Source organism: Pocillopora damicornis, chromosome 13 (genome assembly GCF_964200805.1).
Source record: "Pocillopora damicornis chromosome 13, jaPocDami1.2, whole genome shotgun sequence".
NCBI lineage: Eukaryota > Metazoa > Cnidaria > Anthozoa > Scleractinia > Pocilloporidae > Pocillopora > Pocillopora damicornis.
The window spans coordinates 5,030,500-5,057,400 of record NC_142682.1 but is presented as its reverse complement, the minus strand read 5'-3'; the positions used below and the strand labels follow the sequence as shown (position 1 = coordinate 5,057,400).

At 39.0% G+C, this 26,901-nt stretch overlaps 1 protein-coding gene, 1 long non-coding RNA gene and 2 pseudogenes across 15 annotated transcripts; 2 read left to right on the top strand and 2 right to left on the bottom strand.

Moving 5' to 3' along the window:
* LOC149035100 (uncharacterized) lies at positions 1-26,828 on the top strand. 14 transcript variants are annotated; one of them, XM_089192608.1, is made up of 10 exons: positions 240-341; positions 910-1,052; positions 2,145-2,537; positions 2,915-3,034; positions 3,903-4,091; positions 4,873-4,927; positions 24,275-24,437; positions 24,547-24,644; positions 24,928-24,991; positions 25,648-26,828. In XM_089192608.1, exons 2-10 carry the CDS (start codon positions 977-979, stop codon positions 25,774-25,776), a joined length of 1,287 nt encoding a protein of 428 aa, XP_089048734.1. In that variant the 5' UTR covers positions 240-341; positions 910-976; the 3' UTR covers positions 25,777-26,828. The 14 variants fall into 14 exon arrangements, with proteins under 14 accessions (XP_089048742.1, XP_089048745.1, XP_089048735.1 ...); XM_089192609.1 differs by lacking the exon at positions 910-1,052 and having other exon boundaries at positions 22-341; XM_089192610.1 differs by lacking the exon at positions 910-1,052 and having other exon boundaries at positions 180-341; positions 2,148-2,537.
* Positions 8,920-9,163, bottom strand: LOC149035103 (uncharacterized). The gene is made up of 2 exons (XR_016182610.1): positions 9,061-9,163; positions 8,920-8,978 (listed from the first exon to the last, which is right to left on the bottom strand). It is a non-coding gene; the product is annotated as an uncharacterized LOC149035103 (long non-coding RNA).
* LOC149035102 (uncharacterized) lies at positions 12,448-14,164 on the bottom strand (annotated as a pseudogene).
* Positions 20,188-20,870, top strand: LOC149035101 (uncharacterized; annotated as a pseudogene).
* Positions 26,829-26,901: the final 73 nt, after the last annotated feature.

Genomic DNA, 26,901 nt, shown 5'->3' with positions numbered 1-26,901 from the left:
AGAATCGTTTGCCTCTCCTCTAATGACCCAAAGCTAAATAGAAGCTGGCAGTAGAAATTTGCGTTGTTTTATCATTCAAAATTTCCCTTTTTTCGAATTCTCATTCAACGTTGAAATCAAGTTCCTTTTAAACTATTTTTACGCGATCTCTTGTCAAACGTTGATTCCTTTTAAGTCACACCTTGTGTGACCAGAAATATGTTAATTGATCGTTCGAGTGTAAATTTCACTTTCTTGGCGTTTCAAACTTTCACGTTCAGAACGTAGGCCTAGGAAGATGAATTTCGCGAACATACATGTATGGATCGTGCTTGCAGTTGATTTGTTTCTGCCGAGAACTGGTAGGTGAAATGGAATTGAAAATAATCCTTGACTTCACGAGTTTTGTTGATGTTCGTACGCGATTGATACTTAAGGATCAAATCTAATATCTTGCGCATCCAACGCTTTAGATTTCGAAACTTATCACCAAAATGACTTGCTTTTATAAAGGTGATTGGTAAATTATGTTTTGATTGTTTTTTTAGGGAAGAATTATCTTGCAGTTAACCAAAACACACTTCACACTACACAACAATGGTCGATTGAATTGAAAAAGAAGTAGAGGCTTCCATTATGGAAATAGATCCATGTATTTTGATCCGTAGTAACGTGTTTGCTTTGAGTTCAAATTTATCGAATTTGGAACTGTGAACAGCTTTCATTTAGTTGTCGCTACGGAGCTGTACGTGTCATGTACATCGCGACCGCTTGCTTTATTGTTATAAAAATGTCGTGCGGCGATCCTTGTCAAAGATGGCGTGACTTATTTGCCATCGATCAAATGTAACATAAAAATTTAATCTATATCAATTGCGAATTTTTACGATGAAAATGACTTACATACGCAGATATTATTTGTAACGATAGCTAAACAGGCGGGCAGGTACCAAAACATCAACTTATATTTAACCCAAGAACAGAGCTACAATTTACTATGCTAACAACATGGCCGACACACGAGGAAGCTGTTCCCAAGATGCCATGCGGCCGCAGGAAGCTCAATGCTTCATGTAAGCGTACTCGTTACATTATTGATACACTGCATTCTGACTGTTAGGAAAGAAGACTTTTCACGTAGTTTGCCTTAACACAATGCAAGCTTCCCAACGATTGTCGACTGGAATGAAAAGGAAACACATGCATTATTAATCAAATTCAGCATGTCATCCCGGAACACGGATCGGATCACGGATAAAATGAAAAATATGTCAAGCCAAAACAAAGCCTGCGTGGCATATTTGAGCGCAGGCCCCACTAGAAGTGAGGGAGAGTTTTCAAAATTTTAAAAATCAAATAATTTACAAAGTAATGAACAGTTTAAAAAAGAGGGGGTGAAAAAAATTAACATTATTTCAATAAAAAGTACAGATGTTGCGTAACGCGCCAAAACAGAGTCTGTGTGACATAATGGAGCGCAGGCCCATTTTATTGTTGTTGTTGTTGTTGTTGGTTTTGTTTTTTTGTTTTTTCATTCTTCAATCAGCATGGAGGCATTGGGGTTTTCGGTTTGACGATTTTGGCTATTTTCATATCCGATTTTCGGTTTTTGTGCCAAAAAACTTTGGTCTCTCGGTTTGTTGTTCATTTCGGTTTGCGGATTTTACGCGGTTTAGCAGTTGGTTTTCGGTTTTCGTCAAAAATGCAAACGGGTTCTCGAAATTTTTTCGATTTGTCTTCGATCTGATCGGCAATTGAGCCCCTCCACTGGTCTCGAACAATCGCGAAACGCAGATGTTCTTGAGAGCAATGTGTAACAAACCAACTGTCAAAATAACTTCTAGTTGGTGAAATTTCGTTGCGATTTATGGAAGGTCACGCATCTTAGCACTCAGGTCGATCAGTTTGCGAACTATGGCTTAATTAATGAAAAATAAATAAAAACATGGGTAAATGAATAGGTAATTACCTTATTGATTAATGCGTGAATAATGATGGTGATCACCCTCTATCAAGTCACGCGTTCAGTTATAATCCTAAGCTTCAGAAAGTTCAATCTGTAATCCATTCTCACAAACTCTCTCGCCTCCTCCTGTTGTTGATTATTGATAGAGCTTAAAAACAACATCTTTGCAATGTTTTTTGTTTTTTTTTTTGTTTCTCAGTAGATGGAGAGAGGCTTTGTTCGTGTTATAGCTTTAATAACAAGTCAAATGGTATGGCGTGGCCACAAGCAAATGGTATCTGTAAACACCACAACAAAACCCTTGTGGTGATGGAAACAGAGCAGGAATGGGAATTTATCAAAAATGCGATTCAAAATCGAGTAGGCAGTAAATATGGTGAATGGTTTATTGGTTTGGTGAAAGATATGACAACAAAGAATTGGACTTGGATCAATGGCAAACCTCTGACTATTGACAAATGGGAGGGGTCAAATCCTGACCCAGCTGACCATTACGGGATAATTCATGAGGAATTTCCATCTGGAATTAAAGGATCTTTTAGCACTGTTAAAGAAAACGTACAAAGAGGATGGATTTGCGAGAAAGAATCAGGTATTGATCAGGACCAGATAAAACAAACAATTTTATCTTAATCAAACATAATTATCATGGACAGATCTGAATTAACTATAGGCTACTTTTCCCCTTCCTTTCCCACCCCTAATCTTTCCTTTTCCCACCTTACATTTTTCCGGAACCCTCCCATCGCGACCACCTCATAGGGAAGGCTTATAATTTCGGGGGAACAGTGCCCGAAATATCAGCCACTTTGATAAAGCTTTATACATAACTTATAAGAGAACCCCTCAGAGGATGTATAGATTCGTGGCTACGGACAAGCCTAGAAACAATACAGTTTCGCCAAATCGCAATGCCACCCCACAAATGTCTAGCTAGTAATAATGTCATTTGTCATGTTCCTTTAACAGACAATTGTCGAGGAGTCTGTTTCTTATATCCTATTCAGAGGAGCACCATTCCTCCTGGAACAAAAGCTGTTACTACGAAAGTCAAGACGTCAACAGAACAGGACATCACTGACGTATCAGGTTAATTTTAGGATATGTAAAAAAGGAACTTTTCCGAAGTTATTACTAAAAGTTTTTAAAATTTGTATGTTCGTTTTGAAATTATGAAAACAAATCAAAACAGTCTCTGTTTGTTTCTCTTTTTCATGGTTAAGCTCGTCTGTTTGTCTGTTTTTTCCTTTTTTCAATTATTAGAGGAAATTAACAATTGGTTCAAGAAACTAGATTTGCTCTCTAGCTCTCTAGTCTCTCTTTTACTCTCTTATGCTCTCCAAACTTCCCAAGTGCTTCATATCTCGATGAACGCACAGCTGACGTACGAACCAAGTGTTTTACAACATTTTCGACCCGATGGAATTTTTTTTTTCTCGAGGGATTTGTTTGATGACGTCATGAGCGTGCACAATTGAAGAAATGTAAAATGGTTTCCGTGTTTACATAGCCTGATGTAAACATGCAAGAGGTTGGGAGAACACGAGATAAGCGTAGGAAACCACGACGCGAAGCGGAGTGGTTTCCAGCTTATCGAGTATGTAAACACGGAAACCATTTTACATTTCTTTTATAAAATAACTAATGAAAGAGGAACGAAAACCTTGTTTACATACGCTCATGTAAAATGGTTTTATGGCCAATCAGAGCGCTCGTACTATTTGAATTATCTTATAAAAGAATATGAAACACACTCGCGCAATTGAATTTGATTAGACAAATTTACTAGCTATGTTATAAATGTATTTGACCTCGTAATGCTTTTCCTTGTTAGTATGTTGTATTTTCGTGTCATAAGCTAAAATCAATATTAAAAGCTAAGATCACTATTTAGGTTTAATTGTATCATGATTCAATGTGAACAAAAATTTTGATACATTGATGCTTTAAAATCTAGGGTCTTTAACAATTGTCTCCATCCCTACAACGGCGAAATCAACAGACACCCGTACCACTGCGGATGACAAGAGCAGTTCTTCTCCCACAGTAATGATAGTGGGAGCATCTTTAGGAGCAGTACTCTTCGTAGTGTTGATCATCCTCATCACAGTCATTTTGTTAAGACGAAAGAAACGTCATGGAAAAGGTTAAGAGTCTCTAGACGTTGTAAAGATTAAAACATCATTACTCCCCATACGAAAATAGTTTCTAATAATATGATGGTTTAGACATCACTCATGCGGCGAGGCCTTTAACTGACCTTCTGTCCCTCAGAGACATTCATTTTGTCTGCGAAAATAGAACTGGAGACTAACGACAAAGTATGACGGAAGATCAAACGAGCCTTTTTTGTTTCTTTGCTTTATGCTGTTTTGTTGTTGTTGTCGTTGTTTTCTTCTCTCTAGAAAATGTCCTTGTTCCTTGGTTTCCAGATAATATTTCTTGTATTTATTACCGATTGAATCCCTGGCTTACACATCTGCATAATCTTGTTCCCACAAAGGGTCAAATATCGTTGCAGTTCCACTGTGACGTACCTGTATCTCTGGAATGGTTTCAACATCAAAGTCGCAAAGCTAGCCTGATTAATTGCCTTTAACTTCCCAGCCGTTCTTTCCTTTGTGGACGTCGTGCTTACAAGTAATGTTAAATCGAAAACCAGCTCTAAAGACGTAATAACTAGTTTGGCAAATGTTGAAAAAGAGGTTTCCCAATGATCATAGGGGGGAAAAAAATCAAGGTTACACTTGTCCACAATTTCAGAAACATCTTTGTTGTTGTAGTTGTTGCCACTGTTGCTATTTGCTGAGAAAAAAAATCCGTTTGCATTTCTGTTTATATTTTTTATTCTTATTCTTATTATTTTTCATGCGGTGTTAACCACGGAGATGTTCCCATGCTTGTTTGTTTGTTTGTTTATTTTTAAGATAGAGAGAGCGTACTGCCCAGAGAGTCTTCGCCGAAGATGTCAGCGCCGAAAAAGTCAGTATTTATCTTTGCTTTGTTTCTATGTTTATTTGTTTATTTATATGTTTGTCGGTTTATATTTTTTGGGGGTACAGTGTGAGTTTCTTACAACAGATCACTACCAAATGATAAAATCAACCAGTACTAATTAAATTTATATAGGGTAAGGTAAGTTCAGCATACTATTTCTGGAAATCCTATCCTCTTAGCATAGCATGGAGCAATTACGAGTATTGATACTTCTTCCTTTCCTAGATAGAATCCAGTCCATAGTAGGATTACCCCCTCCCCCCCCCCCCCTCAACCCTTCCCTTACATTACGTCATGTGTCTTTGTGTCCCTGTTAAACGTGGTCTCTGCGTACCAATCAATACTTCTGGATGGAGAGGGACACTGCAAAGAACGAGTCTCAAACCCCTGCCGGATTGAGACTCAATAAATAATCATCGTGCACTTCGATGATTTTCAGAGCGGGGAAGGTGAACTGGCGAGAACGTTAATCTCCCACCACTATGGTTCGGGCTCGATTCCTAGATTTGGGGATACGTGTCGGTTGCGGTTATTGTTGGCGCTCTTCCTTGCTTCGTGAGTTTCTCTGCGGAACCTCCCGTTTTGCTCCTCTGCTCCTCCGCAAAGACCAACATTCTCGGTTTTTTTTGTTTTTTTTTTACCTAAGCAGAGAAAAGGACCAATTAGGAGAAAGTCAATATGAATCTGTGAATCAAGTTGAAGCCGCAAAGCTTCTTGGGTCACCGAACAGCAAGAATAATACTAGGCTTCAACCACCACTAGAAAATTGTGAATATGCTGTTGTCAACAAGGCAAACAAGAAGGTGAGCATTTAGCGTTAGAAGTATGGATGTAATTGGGATTCAGTGTAATTTCAAGTTTTTGTTAGGACGATGGACTCTAATAAATATGACGTGTGCAGAAGATGAATGAACAGATTCTTGAACGTCTAAAAGCAGATTGGATAGAATTGTGCGCATGACTAAACCTGAAGAGAGGCAGATTATAGAATACATTGTTATCTATGTACGTAAGGCATCTAGATATTGATGTGAGCTAGTATCACCACTAGCAGGCATTTTGATCTATGAAATTTTTTTTTCTGTGTTTATTCAAGCGAAAGGAGGGAGACCTTGTGTACGCTCAACTCGCCGAATTTGACCATGAAACTGATGCCACCAAACCACCAAAACCACCCAGCTATGAGCCTACGGTATACGCTGATGTGGAGGGACCACCCCCTGAGTTGCCTGGTAGAGAGGATTCAGACTCCTCACAGCCAACATATGCGAATCTTGAAACGACTGGTGTCTGAATGAAATAAATATACGTAATTTACCAGCCAGGAAGTTAGGGAAAACTGAGCCCAAGTTCTTGGACACCGCAAGAGGTCGTACGCAATATCCTCCGGGACGTGCCGAAGGAAAATATATATTAAACCTAGCCACTTGTGACAAAGGTCGGTGACCTAAAAAATGACTGCTTTCCCCCTCTATCTGGTAATTACCAACATAGCAGGATTGTTGTTTATAGTATTGATAATCTGTGATCCTTGCTGGGGTTTTGATACCACGACAGAAAAACGACAAATATAGAATTGGATCCTTTTGGCTTCCTGTTTAAAATCCAATAGTAATTTTAGCCCTCTCTATTATAAGGGCGATTTACGAGCAGACTTGACTGAAACATTATCATAAGAGATGTGAAAACTCCAACAAACAAGGGAACCAAACGTTAAATTAAATAAGCGACGAATGAACAAGTTTAATCCCATAAGTTTTAGGTGTCCTGGATTTCAATACTATGCTGCCTTATTGCACCGACTTGTTCTGGAAATTTTAAAATCCCATTTAAAAGATTATCAAAATAATTACGCCTCGATCGCCTAATCAGGGTGAAATGATAAATTAAGACGAAGTCACAACATTAGGTAAGCTGCACCACTAGAGAATTGGTTCATATTTAGCGCGCTGCTATGTATATGTTATTCTCCAGCCGGTTTCTGTCGTGCAATTTATGATACAAATGTCCATATAGAACAGACTTGTAAAGGCTCATCAAGAGTGCATGAATATTTTGTTGGAGTAGCCTACAGAGAAGGCGTAATTTTGGCGAGCGAGTGCTCAGCGGCAGGGCTGGGTAGAAAAAGAAATTTTTACTAAGGGGGCGGTCGACGGTCAACAATAAGGAGAGGGGTAGGGGTGGAGAAGTGCCCCTACCCCTGCCGTCTACTCTAACTCCAAATCAAATATGGCCGGTCGGATAAACGATCGCGAACATATGACGTTAGCTCGCACTAATAAGACGCCTGCACTGCAGGCTATTGTAGAAGTGAAAAGTTCAGTCACCGTTTAACAACGTGCAAATTGTTTGATAAAATTTCGATAAATCCAATCGGATTTTCATTGCTACTGACTGACTTGCAACTTGAGAAACTTTTCCGGTTTTTTCCCTTTATTCCGCGTGGTTCATTACACTGGTAAACCGATAGTGTAGTTTATTGCTTAGATAATGCATTGAATGTTAAGACGCGCTTGAATCTGCGTTGTTGCTTTTAGCTTCTTTTTTTTTTTTTTAATTGGCGAGGAAATAAAACAAAAACAAAAACAAAATCCCGTATTCATCACGAAACTTTTTCATGAATCCAAACGGGCTGTGGAACAATTTTAAGTTGAAAAGGGAAGCACAGAACCTATGATTTATTTTCTATGTATTATTTCTATTTTCCTGATTAGCTTCAATAGCAACTGTGCTTTTGATAAGCCAAAATAATTAATTGTAATAAAAAGTCCCCCCCCTTCTAGCGGCATTATTTGCAAATGTATCCCACACTATTAATATTACGTCGTAGGCGACATAACAGGCTATCTATTTAGGGTAAAAACTATTCAAAATATCGCAACGTAACGCACTCGACATAAGAAAAAAATCCCCCTGTTAATCAAAAAGGGCCACAACACTGCACACACTGTTAGGTTTCCTTTAAAAGTCTTTTTTTTCCATTTCCGTCTAGAGTACATGTACTTAAATGGAAGTGATTTTAGAAATGTCAGTGAGATAAACAGACTTAATTATATTGAAAAATATGGACAACTTCCTCATTTTGTACTTCCCTATCAATGCAGCACAACGGATGTAATTGCACAAGACAAACTCTGTAGTAATTCTGTGTTAAAACCTTTGATGTATTATAAAACAGATTTCCTTCACTGTAGTTGAAACTCATCTAAGTTACTTCTAAAGGAAACAAAGAAGTTGAACTACGAAAGACACAACTGATAAAACTGCCATACTATGAATACTTAATAAAGCCAATGGAGCTTGATCACTGATAAAGCTTTCTAACTGATCACATCACCAGGCTGAAAAAGGTCATAGAAAAATGAAATTCAGTCTGACGTTCTTCGGTTTCAACATTACGGGAAGTTAAAATATCTCGTTTTATTCCCGTAGAGTTTTGACTGAAAAAGAGGAACAATGTTTGAAAGAAAACATGTTTTTGGCAAATTTAAGATGGCTGTGAAGTCATTTTAATTCGTGCGGGAGTTACAAGTTTGTGTTCGGTAAAACTAATGAAAAAAAGAAATAATGAATTGATAAATACTTGAGATGAAATAGGTGTTTCTGACCCTGCTTATCTAACTCATACAGTACCGGTAATCAAGCATGCAGAAAGATTCCCTTGAAGAGTTCCAGCCGCGTGTGTTTCTTATAAAAAATTATTTAGAAAATACATATAAATTTTGGCATCAAAATTAAAGATATTGATCTGAATGATTGAAGAATATTGAGATATAATACTTTCTGACTGATTGCGACAAAGGTTTTTTTAAGACTTGCAAGCCGAGCGACGGACGAGGATGAAAAAATTTGCAACGAGAAGGAAGTGGCAGTTTGCATGTTTAACCATTGATGATCAAATTTATGTAAAATGCATAATGTTGTGATTCGCTCCTGTGATTGAAGGGCTACTTTATGTTGAAGATTTCACCACTAACTGATTTTTGCGTACATGACCGTACATGGAATTTATTTGCACTTGTAATAGTATAGTCAACTGAAAAATTAAATTAATATGACAAAGAAGGTTATTACACATGTCGATTTCGGTTGAAGCGACGGGAAAATATTATACTTACAATTTGTGTTCCATATGCGGCTAGTAAGCTTCGAAGTGCGATCTGTGGTGACACTTTTGAAATGTAAGTTGCGTAACGAACTTCTAGGTTTTTAAATAATTAGTCACCTGATCTATTTTTGCCGCGTTGCGCTAAGATAATTAAATATTCACAAAAAAATGACAAACGGCTTGAGAAATGCAAATCACTCCGCCCCAGTGCGGAAATTAGGTCTAAATAATTAGTTCTAATTGAGCAACGACTATAATGGCTCAAGTGTTCAATGTTCAATAAAGAAGTGTCAGAAAATGGTGTTAGAGTCCATTTCTACTATCGACTAGCTTGAGCAATCCGCATTCAGTTCGTCTTGAGTTGCTATGAGACATAACTTGTGAATTGGTCTGTCATACTCTCCGTCTCTTGTCTTGATTCTCACTTTTCGGACAAGTCTGTCGTTTCCAGGATATGTGCCTACAATACGCGCCATTTTCCATTCGCATCTTTTGTGTTTGGGGTCCAGCTCCAATACAAGATCACCGATCTGGATGTTATCTCGCACGCGAAACCACTTGTTCCTTGGTAACAAGTTTGGGGCGAAATACTTCATCCAGCTCCTCCAGAAATCAGCAACTCTGTTTTGGGCGCTCCTGAGTAATTGTCGCGGATTGGTTCTTTCCTCTGGTTCTGGTTGTGGTGGTGGATTGTAGTGGACTAGAAGTAGGTCGTTTGGAGTGATCGGTGGGGCCTCCCAGATATCATCGGAACTGGGGTACAGCGGTCGTCCGTTGACCATGTAGGTGATTTCTGACAGAATTGTTCTCCATTGTTCCTGGGAGTAGGCTTGGTTCTTGCAAGTGGCGTTAAATGCTTGTCTGACTGACTTAATTAGGGTTTCAACAACTCCGTTTTGGTGACTCGCATGTGGTGTATTCCATTCCCATCTGAGCTCGCAGCTAAATTTATCAGAGAGGACACTCTTTACCCCAGGAATATCCCAGTTCTGCGTGATTTCCTTTAGGTAGCCTTGGGCACCCACGAAATTTGTACCACGGTCTGACCAGCAAACATTAGGGTGTCCGCGTAGGCAGGCAAACCGTCGAAAAGCCATTAAGAATGCGTCTGAAGTTTTATCGGTGACCAGCTCAAGATGAATCGCACGTGATGTCATGCAAGCGAAGATGATCACTTGTGCCTCTTTCAGAGTTTTGCGGCCGAGCTTGATCTGTACTGGCCCAAACATGTCCATAGCAGTGTTTGAGAATGCCGGGAAGCCAGCTGCTACTCTTAGGTTTGGAATCTGTCCCATGAGCTGGTTGAGAGGCCTTTTCCGTAGTTTTCTGCATATGACACACTTTGAGGTGACGGTCTTAGCCATTCTGCGGAGTCCAATGATCCAGAATCTTTTTCTGGCCTCGTGGATTAAACTCTTATAGCCACAATGCCCACGTCGTTCGTGGAGGTCACGCAGAAGCAAGATCGCAAAGGGGTGGTCTTTTGGCAAGATGATAGGTTTTCTCAACTCTTCCGGGAGACATCTGACATCTTCAAGTCGACCATGCGCACGAAAAAGGCTATCTTCATCCTTCTTTGCTACCAGTTTCTTATCCAAGCTGTCTTCGTTGACGTGAAATTGACTCCACTTCAGAAGATGGGTCTCGGCAGCCTTCAGTTCCTGAACTGAAATGGGCCCTGACTTTGGGTTCATTTTCCGAGCGTTGTGAATAAAGCGACCGACGTAGGCTAGAGTTCTCCGTATCTTGGAGTACGTAGAACACGTTTTCAGCAAGTGTAAAAGGATAGGATTTTCTTCAGATCCAGGTTGATCTAGTTCAGGACATACTTCCGCGGCGGCACTGTAATGTTTACCGGCTTTCTTCTCTTTCCGAAACGTTTTCTTCTCTCTTAAAGCGTCGAGGTCGTCCACATGAGTGTTAACTCGGGTGTGGTCTTGAGCGCTGGGCCACTTTTCTTCTGGCAACTCTAGGAAGGATGGTCCCTCTGACCACTTCATGAGATGATTAAGATGGATTCCTCTCGTTAGAGCATCTGCGGGGTTGTTGTTAGACTTGATGTAGCGTATTTGGTCTGCCCCAATCGTCTCTTGAATTTCAGCCACTCTGGCAGATACCAAAGGCCTGAATTCCCGTGGTGGCGTTCTGATCCAGGACAAAACGGTTGATGAATCGATCCAGAAGAATCTTTCCCAGTCCTGGGCTTTTGCGAACTCCAATGCTTTTACACATGTAACGTACACGCGTGCAAGTGCTAAACAGCCCAACAGTTCTAATCTCGGGATGCTCTTCTTCTTCAGAGGTGCGACGAAAGCCTTTATCGTGACTGGAACACTACGATAGTCTCCGCCAGCAAGTTTCCACCGTAGAAAGATGACCGCACCATAAGCCTGCTCACCACCATCGGAGAATCCGTGAATTTGAGGCACGCCCACTGCGTTGTTTGGTTTTAGCTTGCGGTCAAACTGAAATGACAGGAGATCATTTATGGACTGGACATTCTCTAACCATGTTTGCTGAATACTCTCGGGAAGGATATCGTCCCAGCTGTAACCTGAACTCCATAATCCTTGCAGGTCAATTCTGAACTTGATTGCGACGGGCAGCACAAGACCGATGGGGTCCCATAACTGACCAACAAGACCTAAACAGCGCCTCTTTGTCAGGACATCCAGTTCTCCGAGGTCATTCTTTTTGAAGGTGAACGTGTCTAGCTGTTTATCCCAGCTTAGGCCGAGAAGATCCGTGAACCGTTCACCGTTGGATTGGTCGATTTCTGCCTGATTGGAATGCCAAGTTTTGATCTGGAAGTTGCCTTTCGCGAGGACAGCGTCGATGTGGCTGATAATCTGCTTTGCCTTGGTTACTGTTTCTCTGGAGCCACCGATGTCATCCACGTACACATGCTGTCGGAGTTCTCCTGCGGCTTCCGGGAATTCTGCGTTCGAAAGCTTGGCTAGCGTGTTGATAGCGTTAGTTGCGACGTCAAGAGCCGGTTTATCACCAAAGTTCAGTCTTAGCCACTGGTAAACAGTTGGTTTGTCACGTGTGTTGCTCCTCCAAAGAAACCTGTGGTACACCTGATCCTCAGGATGTACCAGGATTTGGTTGAACATTTTACGAACGTCACCAGTGAACGCCACTTCGTCCCATCGCCATGCTGCCAGTACATCCAGAAGACTATTGATGAAGTTAGGTCCTTTCTCAAGGTAATCGTTGAGGGACAATCCATCATGACCTTTTGAAGATGAATCAAAGACTAGTCGAACTTTTGTGGTTCTTTCTGGCGTAAACACTGCTTGCAATGGGAGGTACCATTCGGGTTTATCATGAGCAATTTGTTCAGGTGGAATCATTGTGATAAAGTTCTGGTCTAACAACTTTTGCACTTCCTCTTTTACGACCTCGAAGCAACCCTTTTTTTTATAAAACCCCTTTCAGCGGAGAGCATCCTCTTCAGAGCGATGTCGTAGTTGCTTCGTTTTGGAGGCCCTCCTTCTTTCCAGGGCATCTTCACTTGTATTCTCCCGTCGACCAAGGTAGTTGAAGCTGCGAGGGACTTCACGAACTTGCTCTCACGTAACACGTTTTCAGTGCAAGTACAGAGTTTGGTTGGTTTGACTCCAAGGAGGTCTTGGTGCAGAAGTTTCTTGATATCTTCCTCGACACTCACTGTCCCTACTTCTATTGACTGAATTTCAGATAGAGTGGAGCCGCTTGACTCGAACTGTCCCAGAACGTACCATCCAAAACAGTTTCTTTTCCCGATGGGCTCTCCAGGTTCTCCGGACACTGTGTGAATATCAATGAAGGCCTCTACGAAGTCTGTGCCAATAAGGAGATCTATGGCACCACCCGAGAGATGTATTTTATCGGAAACGTTCTTCAAATGGCTGTATTGTCTCACTGACTCCTTAGAAATTGTTTTGGCACTACTGCAAGGTCTAGTTACGGTATACACTTGAAGGGTCTTCGTAATATCTTCGTCAGAGGGCGAGGCAACCGTGACATCGATTATCTCAGAAGGTTCGCTTTTCTTCTTTCCACCCACCAGATTCATAGTGAGACGTGTTGCTGCTCCATTTAAGCCAAGTCGACCAGCTGCACTTTTGGAGAGTAAGCTTGTGTTAGACCCGGAGTCCAACATGGCGAGAACTTCGACAAAGTTTCCATTTTTGTCCATGACTTTAACTTTTTGCACAGGGCAAAGTCCAGTAACAGGTTTCAACTTGCTTTTCTGGTACACAGCATTCCCCTGGATGTTACCATTCGATGTAGGTGTGGGCCCTTGGAACTGACTTTGAAACGGTGGTGCTTTGGGATTCAAACTTGTGTTAGTTTCTCCAGTCTTCTCATTATGCAGGCACCGGTGATGGTTTTTTCTGCATTTGTCGCAGGTTGAGCCGTCTGGTTTCTTGCAATCGTTTGTGTGATGCGCTCTCAGACACTTGCGACATCGCCAATGTTGCTTTACAACCTCCCACCTTTGATTGACTGTTAGAATCTGAAACTTAGGACATGCAGCCAGGTGATGTTTGGTCTTACAGCCAAGAGGACATGTTTCATCGTCAGAATCCTCGCTGTTAGCGGCGTTATTTTCTGTCTTTTTGGGACTTTTGTCTCGGCGAATTTCGTTTCTTTCCACTGTGTTAGTGTTCGCTTTCCCTCGGGAACGAATACTCGCTTCTTGATGTAACCTGGTGATTAGATTGCTCACGGTTTCTTCTTTTCCTTCTCTTTTCATTTCTCTACCAAAATCTGAATTGTCACTTGGATCGAGTTTGGACAGAAGCTGGGACATGAGGGAACGGCGCTTCAACTGACTCCAGCACAGGACACCCAATATTATCTTCCATGTCACTTACATAACAGGCTATTGTAGTAGCGAAATGCGTTAGGGACTTAGAATCTCGTTTGACTGCTTTAAGATTATTAATCTCGGTGTGCAGTTCGTCCATTAGTTTTCGTCTGTCTGCGAACTCTGTATCCAAAATGATCCACGCGCTGTCAATGGTTTTACAAGTTTTTACTTGGTCGGTCCAGAACGATCCTTTTGGCATTGCATTTCGAAAACGATGCAATTGTTCATCTTTATCCTGACCGTATTTCTTCATCCAATGGCTGAACTTCTTTTTCCACGTGGCATAGGTTCTGCGAGTTCCGTCCCATACTGGTACAGGTAATCGTTGTAAACTTGAGTTTGACGGTTTTGATCCGATGTTATCGGCCATTTTCTGCACCGCCGACGTCATGGACGACATTGATAATGTTAGCGCTTCCAGAGTTGTCGCATTGTTAGAATTTTCTGAGGAGTTTTGTTCCTTTTGATATGCAGCAAACTTTAAAGTGATTTGAAGGAAATCAGCTTTGGTTTTGTCTCCAGCTTTCTTTGTTGCTAACACGAGTTCGTTTTCTGGGCCAGTGCCTTCGTCGACCAGTCTATCCAGAATTGTTTCCTGCTGTTTCTTGACCAGCCTGTACTTGGTTTCTACTAAACTGAATGCTGCTTCAAGCGTTTTTAGTTCCGGTTTTACGGAGAAAATTATTTCGAATTCCTCCATTAATTCGTACAAGAGTTTGACGGCATTGTCCAGTTTTCCCGCGAGAGTTTTCACGTCTACCTTCGGCGGCATTTTGAGCGGAATTTAAATGCGAAGCTTGGCGGTAGTTAGTAACTCGGCGTAATCTTCTGCAACAAATTTTGACTGATTCACTCCTGTGATTGAAATGCAAATCATATTGGTTTATTAATCATGTTAAATAACCCAACATACTCCACTAGCTTTCATCCATTTGAAGCTATAAAGCTGTTTGCTTTGTATTCATCCCGACGGTACGCTGATCTTCATGTAGTTGCGAAACGATTGTAATATATAGCGGGACTAACGTGCCTATGACGTCATGGTAAACTGCACATTACATACAAAGTGTAACGCAACCTAGGCGTGTTGCATGGGAAAATTAAGGGATTTATACAATGTACTAACTTTTCCTTTATTCACTGTTTTCAGTTATTACACTGCTTGCTTTTTTAAATGAAAAGTATGTGAATTAAAACGATTTGAGAGAGTCTTAGATAAGCTGAATTTAAGCGCTCGACTTCCTTGCGGATGTGGATTAGTTTAAAGAAGGTTGACATTTGGTCGCTATTCCCTAGGTCTTCTGTGTATATTGGGTCCGCTTTAGCGGGGAGGAATGATGATTGTGATGATGACGATTTTCTCCGAGAAAACTCAAATACGATTTTCTGCTCGTAACAGTTAACCCATTAAAGAGTGCATTCTCTCACAGACACATAAAGACACACTTTACTGGCACTAACTATGGGTCTAACTTCTATGAAATTTGTGTTATTCTAGATGGAAAGAGGCTATGTTCGTGTTATGCTTTCAATAAAAGACAATGGACATGGCCAAATGCAAGAGACTCCTGTAAATTCAACAATAAAACACTCGTAGTGATGGAATCAGAGCAGGAATGGCAATTTATTAAAAATGAGATTCAAAATCAAAAAACAGACAGCCTATATAAAGAATGGTTTATAGGCTTGAAAAAAAACTCAACAACCCAGAGATGGACTTGGATCAATGGTAAATCTTTGACTATTGACAAATGGCATAAAGGTGTCAACAACCCTGACCCAACTGACTCTTACGGGCTGATTCATGAGGAATATCCACTAGGATTTAAAGGATCATTTAGTTCAGTTAGGGACAGCTTACTAAGAGGATGGATTTGCGAGGAAGAAACAGGTATTAACCAGTACCAGAAAGAGTAAAATATTTTTTGAATAGAACGCTGTTGTTATACACGAGTTTTAATTTTCTATGGGCTAACCATCCCTTCCCTGTCGTTTATCTTTCATACCCTAACCCACTCTTTCCGAAGGCCGCCAACTGCGATCACCTTACCACTGACATTCCATCGCCATCAGGGGAGTAGACCGTGATTTTAGCCGCATATCTAGCTAAGGCTTCCTAAATGATAGGGACGTGACATTGAAACTTTATCACCCATTGGAGGCATTGACTTAGCTTGAGAAACAATACACTTCCTTGTTATCGGGATATCACTTGAAAGATGTATAGTGGTAGGGACAGTAGTTATGTTTCTTTAACAGATACCTGTCAAGGTATTTGCTTCTTCCATCCTGTTCCAATAAGCACAAGTCCTCCTAGAACATCAACTGGGACAAAAGCTGTTACCACACAAGGCAAAACTTCATCCCAATATAAAAGCGATGCTTTATCATGTAAGATCTTCGATCGATTGTTGATTTTAAGATATGTAGACGAGCAATATCCATATTGTGTTCGTTTGTGAGTTTAAAGGTCAGTCTCTTGGTTTAGTATTCAGTTATAAGAGGCAGAAGCACTTTTATGGCCAATACTCTTCGAGAAAAAAAGTTAAAAACTTAGTGCACTAAACGCTTCAAATCAGGGACCTCAGAAACTGCTCACTCCTGCCACGGCGAAATCAACAAAGAAAGTTCAGCCGAGGTTTCCTATTTATACGGAAAAGTTTTCAATTGTTTAAGCTCAACAAAGTAATGACCATAAGGGATTCCCTATGCGAGACTGCCAAGCAGTCCTCTCTCTTTCCATTCCTTTCCATATGTTATCCTATATCAGTAGGGTCAACCTAATTATCAGCTCGACTTTTATTTTTTTTTTTGTAAGCTTTGATGACGGTCCAAGCTTCCCCGACGCCCAGAATTCAAGTAGTGACAAAAGACGATGAGCTCAAGAAACACACCAACTGCTTTTCCCTTTATCTAGCAATTGCTATTTTAGCAGCGTTGTTGTTTATAGTGATGATCATCCTCGCCGTGGTTTTGATACCGCCACCAAAAAAAGGAGCAAGAAATAGGTACTTGGATTTTATTTGCATTTTCCTTTAAATTCAACTTGACTTTAAGCCATCTTTATTATCAAGGCAATTTAGGGGGAGACTTGATTAACATACCATTCAGCAATGATTCAACAACAATTCTAGAGATGTATATGAATTTAATTGGCAAGGAAGCGAAATATAAGTAAATGTAGTGAGTGAGGGTGAAAAAAAAATTATAACAATACTAACAATAAATAAATAAAAAGAAAAGAAAACTGAGTTGTGGCGAAGAAATACATTACACTCTCTAGGTCTTAAGAGTCCTGGACTTTAGAACTATGCTGTCTTATAAGACCGACTAGTTGTAGAAAAATCGTATTTGGATGATCATCAAATTACGCTACAACAAATTCGTATGAAATAACCGTCCTAGATGACGTGCTCAAAGGAAATAGTAGGTCATATCACAGTAAGCTGCGCGACTACCTCTTGGCCGTCAATTTGCTAATTTGTTAACCCAAGGTACTAAGTACATGGATGTGTTCCACTAAAATGCTGCCGACAAATCTGAAGGTTGGCGTCGTTTTGTTTTTCCGACAACCTAAATTGAAACCTTTCGAAGAAAACAAAAGTTCTCCATTTCTACGGTAATTGATTTCATTCACTAGCCTCAAGAAACAAAGCTATGAAAATGTAAGTCGCTTCTGTATCACTATTTTCCGTCATTCATTCAGTCTGGTGCACATGGAAATTAAGGCCGAGTGTATCTCTTAATATAAAAATGATTCAGAAGGAATACATTTTCTCCATGGCATCCATTTTAACTATTCACTCGGTTTGTTTTCAGGGTGCAACAAAGAGTTTTCAGCCGTTTTGGGAGGGTAGAAAACTTACCCAGAAATGCAGATACAGATGGCTCTATGCTTTTAAAAGCGACAAAAGCCAGACATCCAACGCAGCCGTTGTTGCCCAAGAGCCAGTGGGCGAGGGCCTATACAATATCATAGATTTGTGCTATTCCCATATTTACTTACTTGGAAGCAGAAATGCTCGAAAAAGAAAGCTTATACTGAGTATTGGTGGAACGCTTACAATAGTTTCAGAAACTTAAACAAATCTAGTAATAAAACAAGTTTTTAGAAGGAGAACAAGGAAATCTTACTCAAATGTTGATTTAACCAGTGGCACAAACATTTGATTAGCGCTTTTGATAGGCTGAAACTTTTTTTCTCACTGCCCATCGATACAGAAATCGTCATTCCTATTGATTTCATTCCATAGCAAATTTTGGGATTTTAAGCTGTTTATGAGAGAACAACATTATATTGCTTTACATGGGAGTTTAGGCTACGCTCTGGAACTCCGTAATTAAAAAAAAGCATATAAACTCTAACATTTCGATAGTGTTGGTTGTTATTTTTGTAGCGATTTCGAGTCATTCCCCCGTCGGATTTTAGCCGAGCTCTCATTCAACCACTGTCTTCAGTCAGAAGAAGGAATTCGAAAGGAAGGAAAGCTTTTTCAGAACAACGGACTGACTCTCTCTCGAAAATTGCGCGATTCTCAGACTAAACCACGTCTTTTTACTTCAAGACACTGCATCACAAAAGCTATAGATAGTTGTTTTTTAAGTTTATCTTAAAATATTTCATAAAAATTCTGCCGTCGAGGAAACAATCCAGCGAAAATCTCTAAATAACCGATCATTGCGAAGCCAATCGAGCCCGCAGCAAGAACTTCTTGTGTAATTCGGAGACCGTTACGACACGGTCTACCTGGACATGAGTCAAATTTCCATAAGGGCAACCCCATGGTTTGACTTTCTAGACCAAGTACATTACATCACTTATAATACATACTTAATATGATAAGCATTATAAAATTATCCTCTCATAAAGAACTTGGGCCCCTGTAACTGAAGGCCACAGAAAGAGGTTTCCAAACGATGCTATCAGGCTTTATAACAAGTTGAGTTGACATCATATTCATGAATCTTTGCCAAATAAATATGGGATGCTGTTCGTTGTTAGTTGTTTAAAGTTTTAAAAGTTTGTTTTCCTTACAGTTGCCAGTCAGTTTCGTTCCACTTTTAAAGATCATTCGTAATGAACCTGTACCTTTTCACTTTTTTGTTTTTGTTTTTGTTTTTGTTTTAAATTTTTGCTCTCATTACACAGGAATAAACGTGACTTACAAGAGAACTTGGCGTTAAATCCTTTGGATGTTGAAGCCCGGCTAGAATTTGCTTCGAGAAATGGAAACGGGATTGAGAGGCTCCATAGTGAACCGTTTGTCCAACAGGAGGGCGTATACACCGCCCTGTCTTCGGAGTCAATGATGGTAATTATACTTACAACGAATTTGAAGTTACCCAGTATGAGCCTTATAAAAAAAAGGAACTAAAGTATGTGCCTTACTTTTTTTTTTTTTTTTTTTAACTTTTTAGCTGTTCCTCTTTGTTCTCTGCATGTGCCCCTTTCCCTTCAGTTATATTGTTACTATGACGCACCTTGACTGTGGTCTTTTGACATAAAACTTTCCATATTATATAAGTTTGATTGTTTTACCATTTACCATTATTATTCATAAAATTTTATTCTTTCATTTATGTCCCTATTTTCCGTCTATGTCCCTTTCAAACTTCACTTGTTTGATTAAGACCCTTTTAGGAATGCCGGGTAAAGGGGTCTCTTTTGGAAACAGGCCATAAGTTTTAACCACGGTATCTAACAAAACCTTTCTTAAAATGTATTTGAACGAGTAACTTGGTAGTTTTTATGGTTTATTCTCGCTAAAATAGCTAACAATTTCAACTGGACGGATTACACACAATAACAAAAAGTACTTAGTCTAGATTTTGATGTCCTCGTTTGACTGTTTTTTATCAAAGTATCTCATATTCTTAGTAGCAGAAAAGCAAGGAGTTTGAAAGGATAAATCGAGTCTGTAAACCAAACTCATCACTGAATTTTATCTTACTTTATTAGTGAGATATTTCCTGTTCCAGGAAGTTTTGGACTTAGTGGACTGAATCAAAGTAAAATACTACTCTAAACCCTAAGTAAATGACATAATTTAATAAAAATGTTGAAAATTAGACAAGGTAATTGATAAGATTTATTAATTTATCAAATTATTTCTGAATTCACAGGAGTTAAGAGAGAAAGGGATTCAACAGGTAACTAAAAAAAATACTTTGCAAAGTGGAGTTTGAACAGTTTAAAAAATAGAAGAAATTTGAGTATTCAATTTAACATACTACTTTTTTTCAATTATTTCAATTAGAAGAAGAACGACAATTAGCATGGGGATGGGGATTCGTTGGTGGCCCCATCACCACAGTGATGAGTGGTTATCATTCCCCTGAACCTGAGATCATTTCAGATTCATAAGATGATCTATTCTTTTTAGATGGTGAGTTAGCAGCCACTTATCATTGTAAATAAATTATAAAGTTCAGGATCAAGGCAATTACATTTACAAAAGTGTTACCCAGTGGCCGGGATAATGAAGAGAGAGGAGACGAAGTGGACAAGGAGGAAGTGGGAGAGATTGAATACTGGAGCGAAGAGGAGTTGGGAGAAGAACAGAAGCAGTGGGAATTTGTAGAGCAAGATGATGTGGAGGAGGACCAAGAGTACGAGGAAGAAGATGAGGCGGAGGAAGACGAAGAGAATGATAATGAGGAGGAGAGGGAGGAAGAAGAAGGCAAGGAGGAGGAGAAGGGAGAGGAGAAGGTGCCAGTGTTCCCATTGACTCGAGCGTGGTCTGTGTTACCAGACCACGCAATGCCAGCTTCATTCATGGCGACTCAGGACACCAAGTTTGTTGTTTCGAATGCGCTTCAAAGTTGAAAAATGAAAAAGAGAGATGTCCTGTGTGCCGGAAAAAAATCCAACTTGTCATTAAATTTTTTTTTAGTGACAGTTAATTGTAAGGTAATTGGTATATGTAATTAGTAAAATTACTCAGGTGATTATGGAAATGTACAGAAGTAAAAAGTAAGTAAAGTAGAAGTAAAAAATAAAAAGAAAAAAAATACAGTTGCTCTGACAATCCCTGAGCAAGTATACTTAAAAAAATATTATTATTCTCGTCTGGCTCAGTAAATATTGTGGAATTATTGATCAGTCCGATATTATGTGTCGTCGTTCTAAAGAATATCCAACCCCCCCCCCCCTTGAATTTCCAATTAAGCTTCATACACAATGTCGGGTTATCACCTAAATTTTTCTGTTACACACATACTGCTTCAATTAATTGTAATTGTGTATGTATATAAATGATTTTATGTTTTTAATGGTGCCTACCTGAGCAGTATATTTTGAATTTTTTCCTCCTTTCTGTGATCCACGATGGAATGCCTGGGCTTGCCAGTAGTTCTTTTGTGGTACATGATATACCAATACTGAAAAAAGAGAGTAATATTAAATTTATTTATTTTTATACCACAAAGTTTCACTTAAAAGCTTCCTGCTTATATAATTACATTAACTTTCAGGCCTATTTATTTATTTGCTAATAATAAATAGCTAGTAGATGCATTGTGAAACTATTATTTGATATCATCACCATTACTTTCATCCAGGAAGACATTTGTTAAGAGTTAAATTTTTGTTGACGTACTGTGAATGTAGAGGGTGATTTCGTCATCATAGAACATTTCAAGAAATAGCTTTCCCCACTACTGCACATATGTTTTAAAGCGCCGAGGCTCAAGGTAATCTGGATCATTATCTTGAACCTGTAACGCCCGCATCAAAGTCTGAAAACCCTACAGCAAGAAGCAAATGCAGATAACAATTAAGCATCGTTATTTTTATTTCAGACGCTCTCACAAAGATTCTTTGCTGATAGCGTAAAAGGAATAAACAGCGACAGGTGAATATATTACTGAGCAATTACCAAGGAAATTTCGTAATGATACGTACCTCGATTGGTTTAAATTCTGCTGGTAAAATGTCTGCAGCATTTCGGAGGTAGTCTCCGATTGTTTTTCTCTTCAAAGACCGCGCAGCCCTGTCCACGCCCAATAGCTTTTGCGGCTGATGTTAAATTTCACGGTGTTCGTTACAGGGTTAACTGCAAGGCGACTTTGGGCAACTTCGTGTCTTAGAAGCTGAAGTTCCTGGCGAAGCTGGAAAACTTCAGCTGTTCTCTCTGCCAATTCCGCCGCCTGGTCATTATTGATCTTAACATCTTCCATTTTTTTCAGCTCGTAACTGCTCATTTTGAGCGCACAGATGGCGAATACGCTGGTCGTACACCATAAAGGAGTGGCAAAGAGATAGTAGACTGCTCTACCTCAAAATGCCTCGGTCCGCGTCTTTAGAGGGCGTTTGGCGCCTTCTCTATCTTAAACATGGAAAACATTTTCAAGAAAACCTTTTTTTTCGACGATCTCTTCTGATGACACGAGCGAAATGATTGTTGTTAAGTGACAATAGCGAAATGATCGTTGTCGAGTGCACGCGTCTCTATAGCCATTTACTCCATAAGCATGACAACAAGAAAACAATTGTGTCAACTGAGCGCGAATTTCAAAGACGCTCAGCTGCGCTCAAAACATGTTATAGGCCGGTAACTTAACTTTTGACGATTAAGAAACAAAGACGAGAAAACAATACACAACTGATCACGAAAGTGTTGTAAGTTATGAATACTCTAGTGGAACTAATGCACTGAAAGTGTTTCGTAACTAAATTCCCCAAGAACCCTGATACAATTTCTTAGATTGACCACTTATAATCTGCAATATGTTTGCGAAGAGTTAAAATCGATTAGTTTGAATTGGGGAAGTAACAGTAGTAATAGCGCAACAATTGTGTTTTTAAATAACACGAAAGACGCTTTTGTTTTCTTATACTTTTAAGACATTCAATAATTTTATCATGACAATTTAACCCTCCCAACAATTTACTGATATTTCGAATATAATTGATAGCAGCGGCAGTTCTTCGCTGTAGGTAAGCTACTTTCCCCGCAGCGGATTCGGCTTATCAGCTGGCTTATTGCAAAGCATTAAACAGACCAGAAAATAGGCTTATTACTTCGCTTCACTTTTGAGTTTCTTTTCCGATGACTGGGTTTTGCTTGTAGTTGTTTTTCGCCTTTCCATTTGTATTTAAAAGTACAAACCCTAGCCCATTTAGCGTACTTCTGAACGTTGACATTCGCCAGCCCGCGCTTCATGTTACAAAGTTTCCCTTCCGTACCCCCGGTAAAATTGTCTTTGTTCTGAGCGACATTTCCCTTACCCTACCCCGAGAATTGTGATATTATCAACATCTGGTAGTCAACGAATATTTTGAATCTCGCGCTCGGAAATTAGCTTAGCGTCGGTTCTTTCAAACCTTTGTTCCAGAAACAATAGAGCCTCTAAGCTGCAAACAATTAAAATGCCTCTGAAAGGAAGGTAATCCAGTAGAGTTGACCTGGTCAGCCTAGTGGAAGACAGTGGCAACTGCTGCAATCTTTGCAGCACGTGATTTTTTTTAATTATCTGCATGGTACAAGTATTTTTTATGTTATCTGAACATTGTTAATATTTCTGAATATTTTTAAATTTTAATGCATAGTTTATCGGCTATATTGTCACTTATTATGATACTGTACATAGTTTTTTCTATTAATTTAGTAATAGTAGGTGTCCCCAATTAGCTCTATGAGCTAAATACATTGACACGGTAATAAAGATTTTATTATTATTATTACCCAAAATTAAACACAAAGTTTGATATGGGTAAAGGATATTGAATGTTCGTAAAGGATAAGGATCAAGATGGATATAATTAACCACTTTCTACTTGGAGAAATACTCAAAGAAATGAAATAATTGTAGCTCATCCATCTTCCGTAGAATTACCGTGGTATTTTGACCAATTTCGCTTATAAAACTTTACGCCTCTTTAATATTCTTTGCGCATCTTTACTCACTGTTCTTTACCAACCTTTAACATTCTTAAACATTCTTTATGTACAACCAATCTTTACGTGCCGTTAATTCTCTTTACAAATCTTTAGCGTTCTTCAACGACCCTTAACTTTCCATTCGCACAATCAGTCTGTACGTGCTTTTAATTCTCTTTCCGCATCCGTATTCTGTCTTTTATACCGGTTCCAAACTTTCTGTTCGCATAAACTGGTAATAAAGGCCACAGCAAGAGATTCTTAAACGCTGCTCTTACATTTACCATCAAGTCTACTTGATATCTTCCTAATTGCCTGATGAATGTGGCGAGCTGTTCGCTGCTTTGTTTTTTCCAACTTTTTTTTGGTTGTCTTACTGTTAGCTCTCAGTGTATTTCCATTGCCAAATGCCATTTATAGCTAGCCTACTTTTGTTTCCTGTTTTCTTTTTGTATGTTTATATGTAACCTATCTCTCCACAGAAATCAACGCGACTTTCAAGACGGTTTGCCCTTGATTACTTTGAATAATTGTGCCCAGCCTAGTTTTTCCGCGGGAAATGAAACCAAGATTGACAGGCTCCAAAGTAAACCGTCTGTCCAGCAAGAGGGTGTATATACCGCACTATGTCCTCAGTCAATGATGGTAATTATACATAAAATGGAACGAAATTATCCAATGTGATCCAAATGCGATTTTTGAAAAACAACAAATTGAATTAAAATTTCCTAATCAGTAAAACTGTGTTTCGCAGACGCCTGAAGAGGATGGTTCACGAACGTACGCGTCGCTTGATGAATCTACAAGAGAAGCCAAAGACATTGAATTGGAGAATTTAATACCAGCTCATAGGTATGTTAATACTTCACCATCAGAAAAAAAACATGTCAAAAGCTATGGTGGATTGTTTGTTAGAAATTTAGCGTTAACCCAGGATTAGAAAGCTGAAGTAAACCAAGTGTTCAGAGCACTTAGATTTTGGGAGGAGTTCATTTCATAGGTGGCAATCGAGTCTACAGTTTTTCCTCCCTGTTAAACAATCTACGTACAGTTGAAATTCCCGATGAAATAATTTCTTAAATTAATAAACAGCTAACCTCTTTTCTTTTGTTTGTTTTTTTATTTATTTATTTAGGCTCCGTAAACCGTTTGTCCAACGGGAGGGTGCATATACAGCACTGTGTCCAGAGCCAATGATGGTAATGAATTTAAATTACTTAATATGATCCCCAAAAGATTTTTCAATATAAGATTACAAAAAATGGAATGCAAAAAATTGCGATACGTCTAAGTGTTTTCAAACTACTCAGCTATATCTATCTATCTATCTATCTATCTATCTATCTATCTATCTATCTATCTATCTATCTATCTATCTATCTATCTATCTATTGCTCTATATATCTATTTAAACATCGCAATTTCTCATGTGAAAAATCACATTATTGCTAGTTAGAAGGATTTCATTTGGAAATAGGCATTACGTTTCAGAACCACTTGTCTAAACCTTTAGCCGTATCTATGTCAAAGATTGGAGTTTATATCATCAGAAGATGTAGTAAATTGATTGCTTGATGGTAAGCACAATATGTCACAAAGACCTGAATAGAAATTTCAATTAACTACATACATGTTTTACACGATCAGGAGAAAATGATATTTACTCTTGACATGATCTTATTATCGCTGGGTTGCGTTTATGGTGTCGTTCAATTTTGTTTCTTGACAATGGAGAGTTTAGTCAAGCAAACAGCAATTTTCAAAGGAATTGAGAGCACAGTTGGAGTCGATAAACCTTGTCTGTAAAGTAGATAAAACCATCAGTTTTCTCACAAATAAAACTGGATATTTGCAGGCTCCAGAAGGTGAGGGTTCTCGAACTTACACATCCACAGTGGAAGACGGCGACGTTGAATATGTGAATCAAATACCTAATCCTGAATATGTGAACCAGATACCTACTCCTGAGTATGTTAATGCTTGAGTGAGGTGTTCGCGAGACGGCTGGCACTAATTTAGGATTATAAAGCTGAAGTAAACGACGTAATGATAGTACTTGTCCCAGCAAGACGACAAAAGAAAAACACGAATTTCCGTTGGGTTAATTTAATCGTGGTTTGAGAAACCCACAGTAAATGGACTCTAAACTATGCCAATTTGTCGTCTAAACAATCTTCTTTGTTCACGCATGCTGCGCCTGATGATGTGGAACTCGCTGTTATTACTGCTTGGAACTTGTAGCAGATTCGCCATCAAAAACAAAATTTTAAAATTAAAAAGAATAATACTGATAACAATAATAATAATAGAAACAGTAATAAAAATAGCAATAACAATAATGATAAAAGCATGAAAATAAAGGAGAAAGCAAACCAAGGCATTTCTTTAATGGTAATATAGCTATGAAAATTTGTAATTTATTATCATTAAGTATGTTTTCAAAATGAAATGTTGCGAGCGTAAAAAAACATTACATACCAGTTAAGTTCCATAGTACAGTGAATGCTTTGCCCGAAGTAATAAAAGAAATTAAAAATAAAAAAAAAAAAACATCAGCTTCTTCGTAACACTATAATCACTGGTGGAGAAAAAAATTACAGCAAGGCGAGGCAACTGTATCTGCATACGCGCATATGTTACGTGATCGGTGAAGGAGCTCGCCTCCTCGTGCGACTACGAGGCTTTTTTTTCCGGATTAAAAAAAAAGAGAAGGCTTTGAGTCGATTGTTATTTCACTTATTCTGTATTATGTAGTTAGTGGTAATTATTCGATAGGACTTTGCTTCGAGGTTTTTTTCGCTCTGTCTTGGAAAACGCCATAACAAAGATGAATGAATAAGCATTTTGTTTTCATTTAATCAACTAATACAACAGCCCTCTATTTATCTTATACACATTGTCGTGTTGTATAACATTTAGGCAAATTGCCTTACAGGACGTTAGTACGTTCCCGTATGGTGCGTCCTTACAGGATCCATACTTAGAGGACGATTTAGTCTGTGTAAAAAAATTTAAATAAATAGATGACTGAAATAACGTAAGTGTTTGGAACTTTGTTTATCAAATTTACATGCGAATCGTGGTAATTACTTATCCGTACAGAAAGATT

Coding starts and splice junctions, on each gene's coding strand:
- LOC149035100 (XM_089192608.1), top strand. CDS start 977: ATGCTAACAACATGGCCGACACACGAGGAAGCTGTTCCCAAGATGCCA. Junction 4,092..4,872: donor AAAGAAACGTCATGGAAAAG/GTTAAGAGTCTC, acceptor TTTATTTTTAAG/ATAGAGAGAGCGTACTGCCC. Junction 4,928..24,274: donor AAGATGTCAGCGCCGAAAAA/GTCAGTATTTAT, acceptor ATCTCTCCACAG/AAATCAACGCGACTTTCAAG.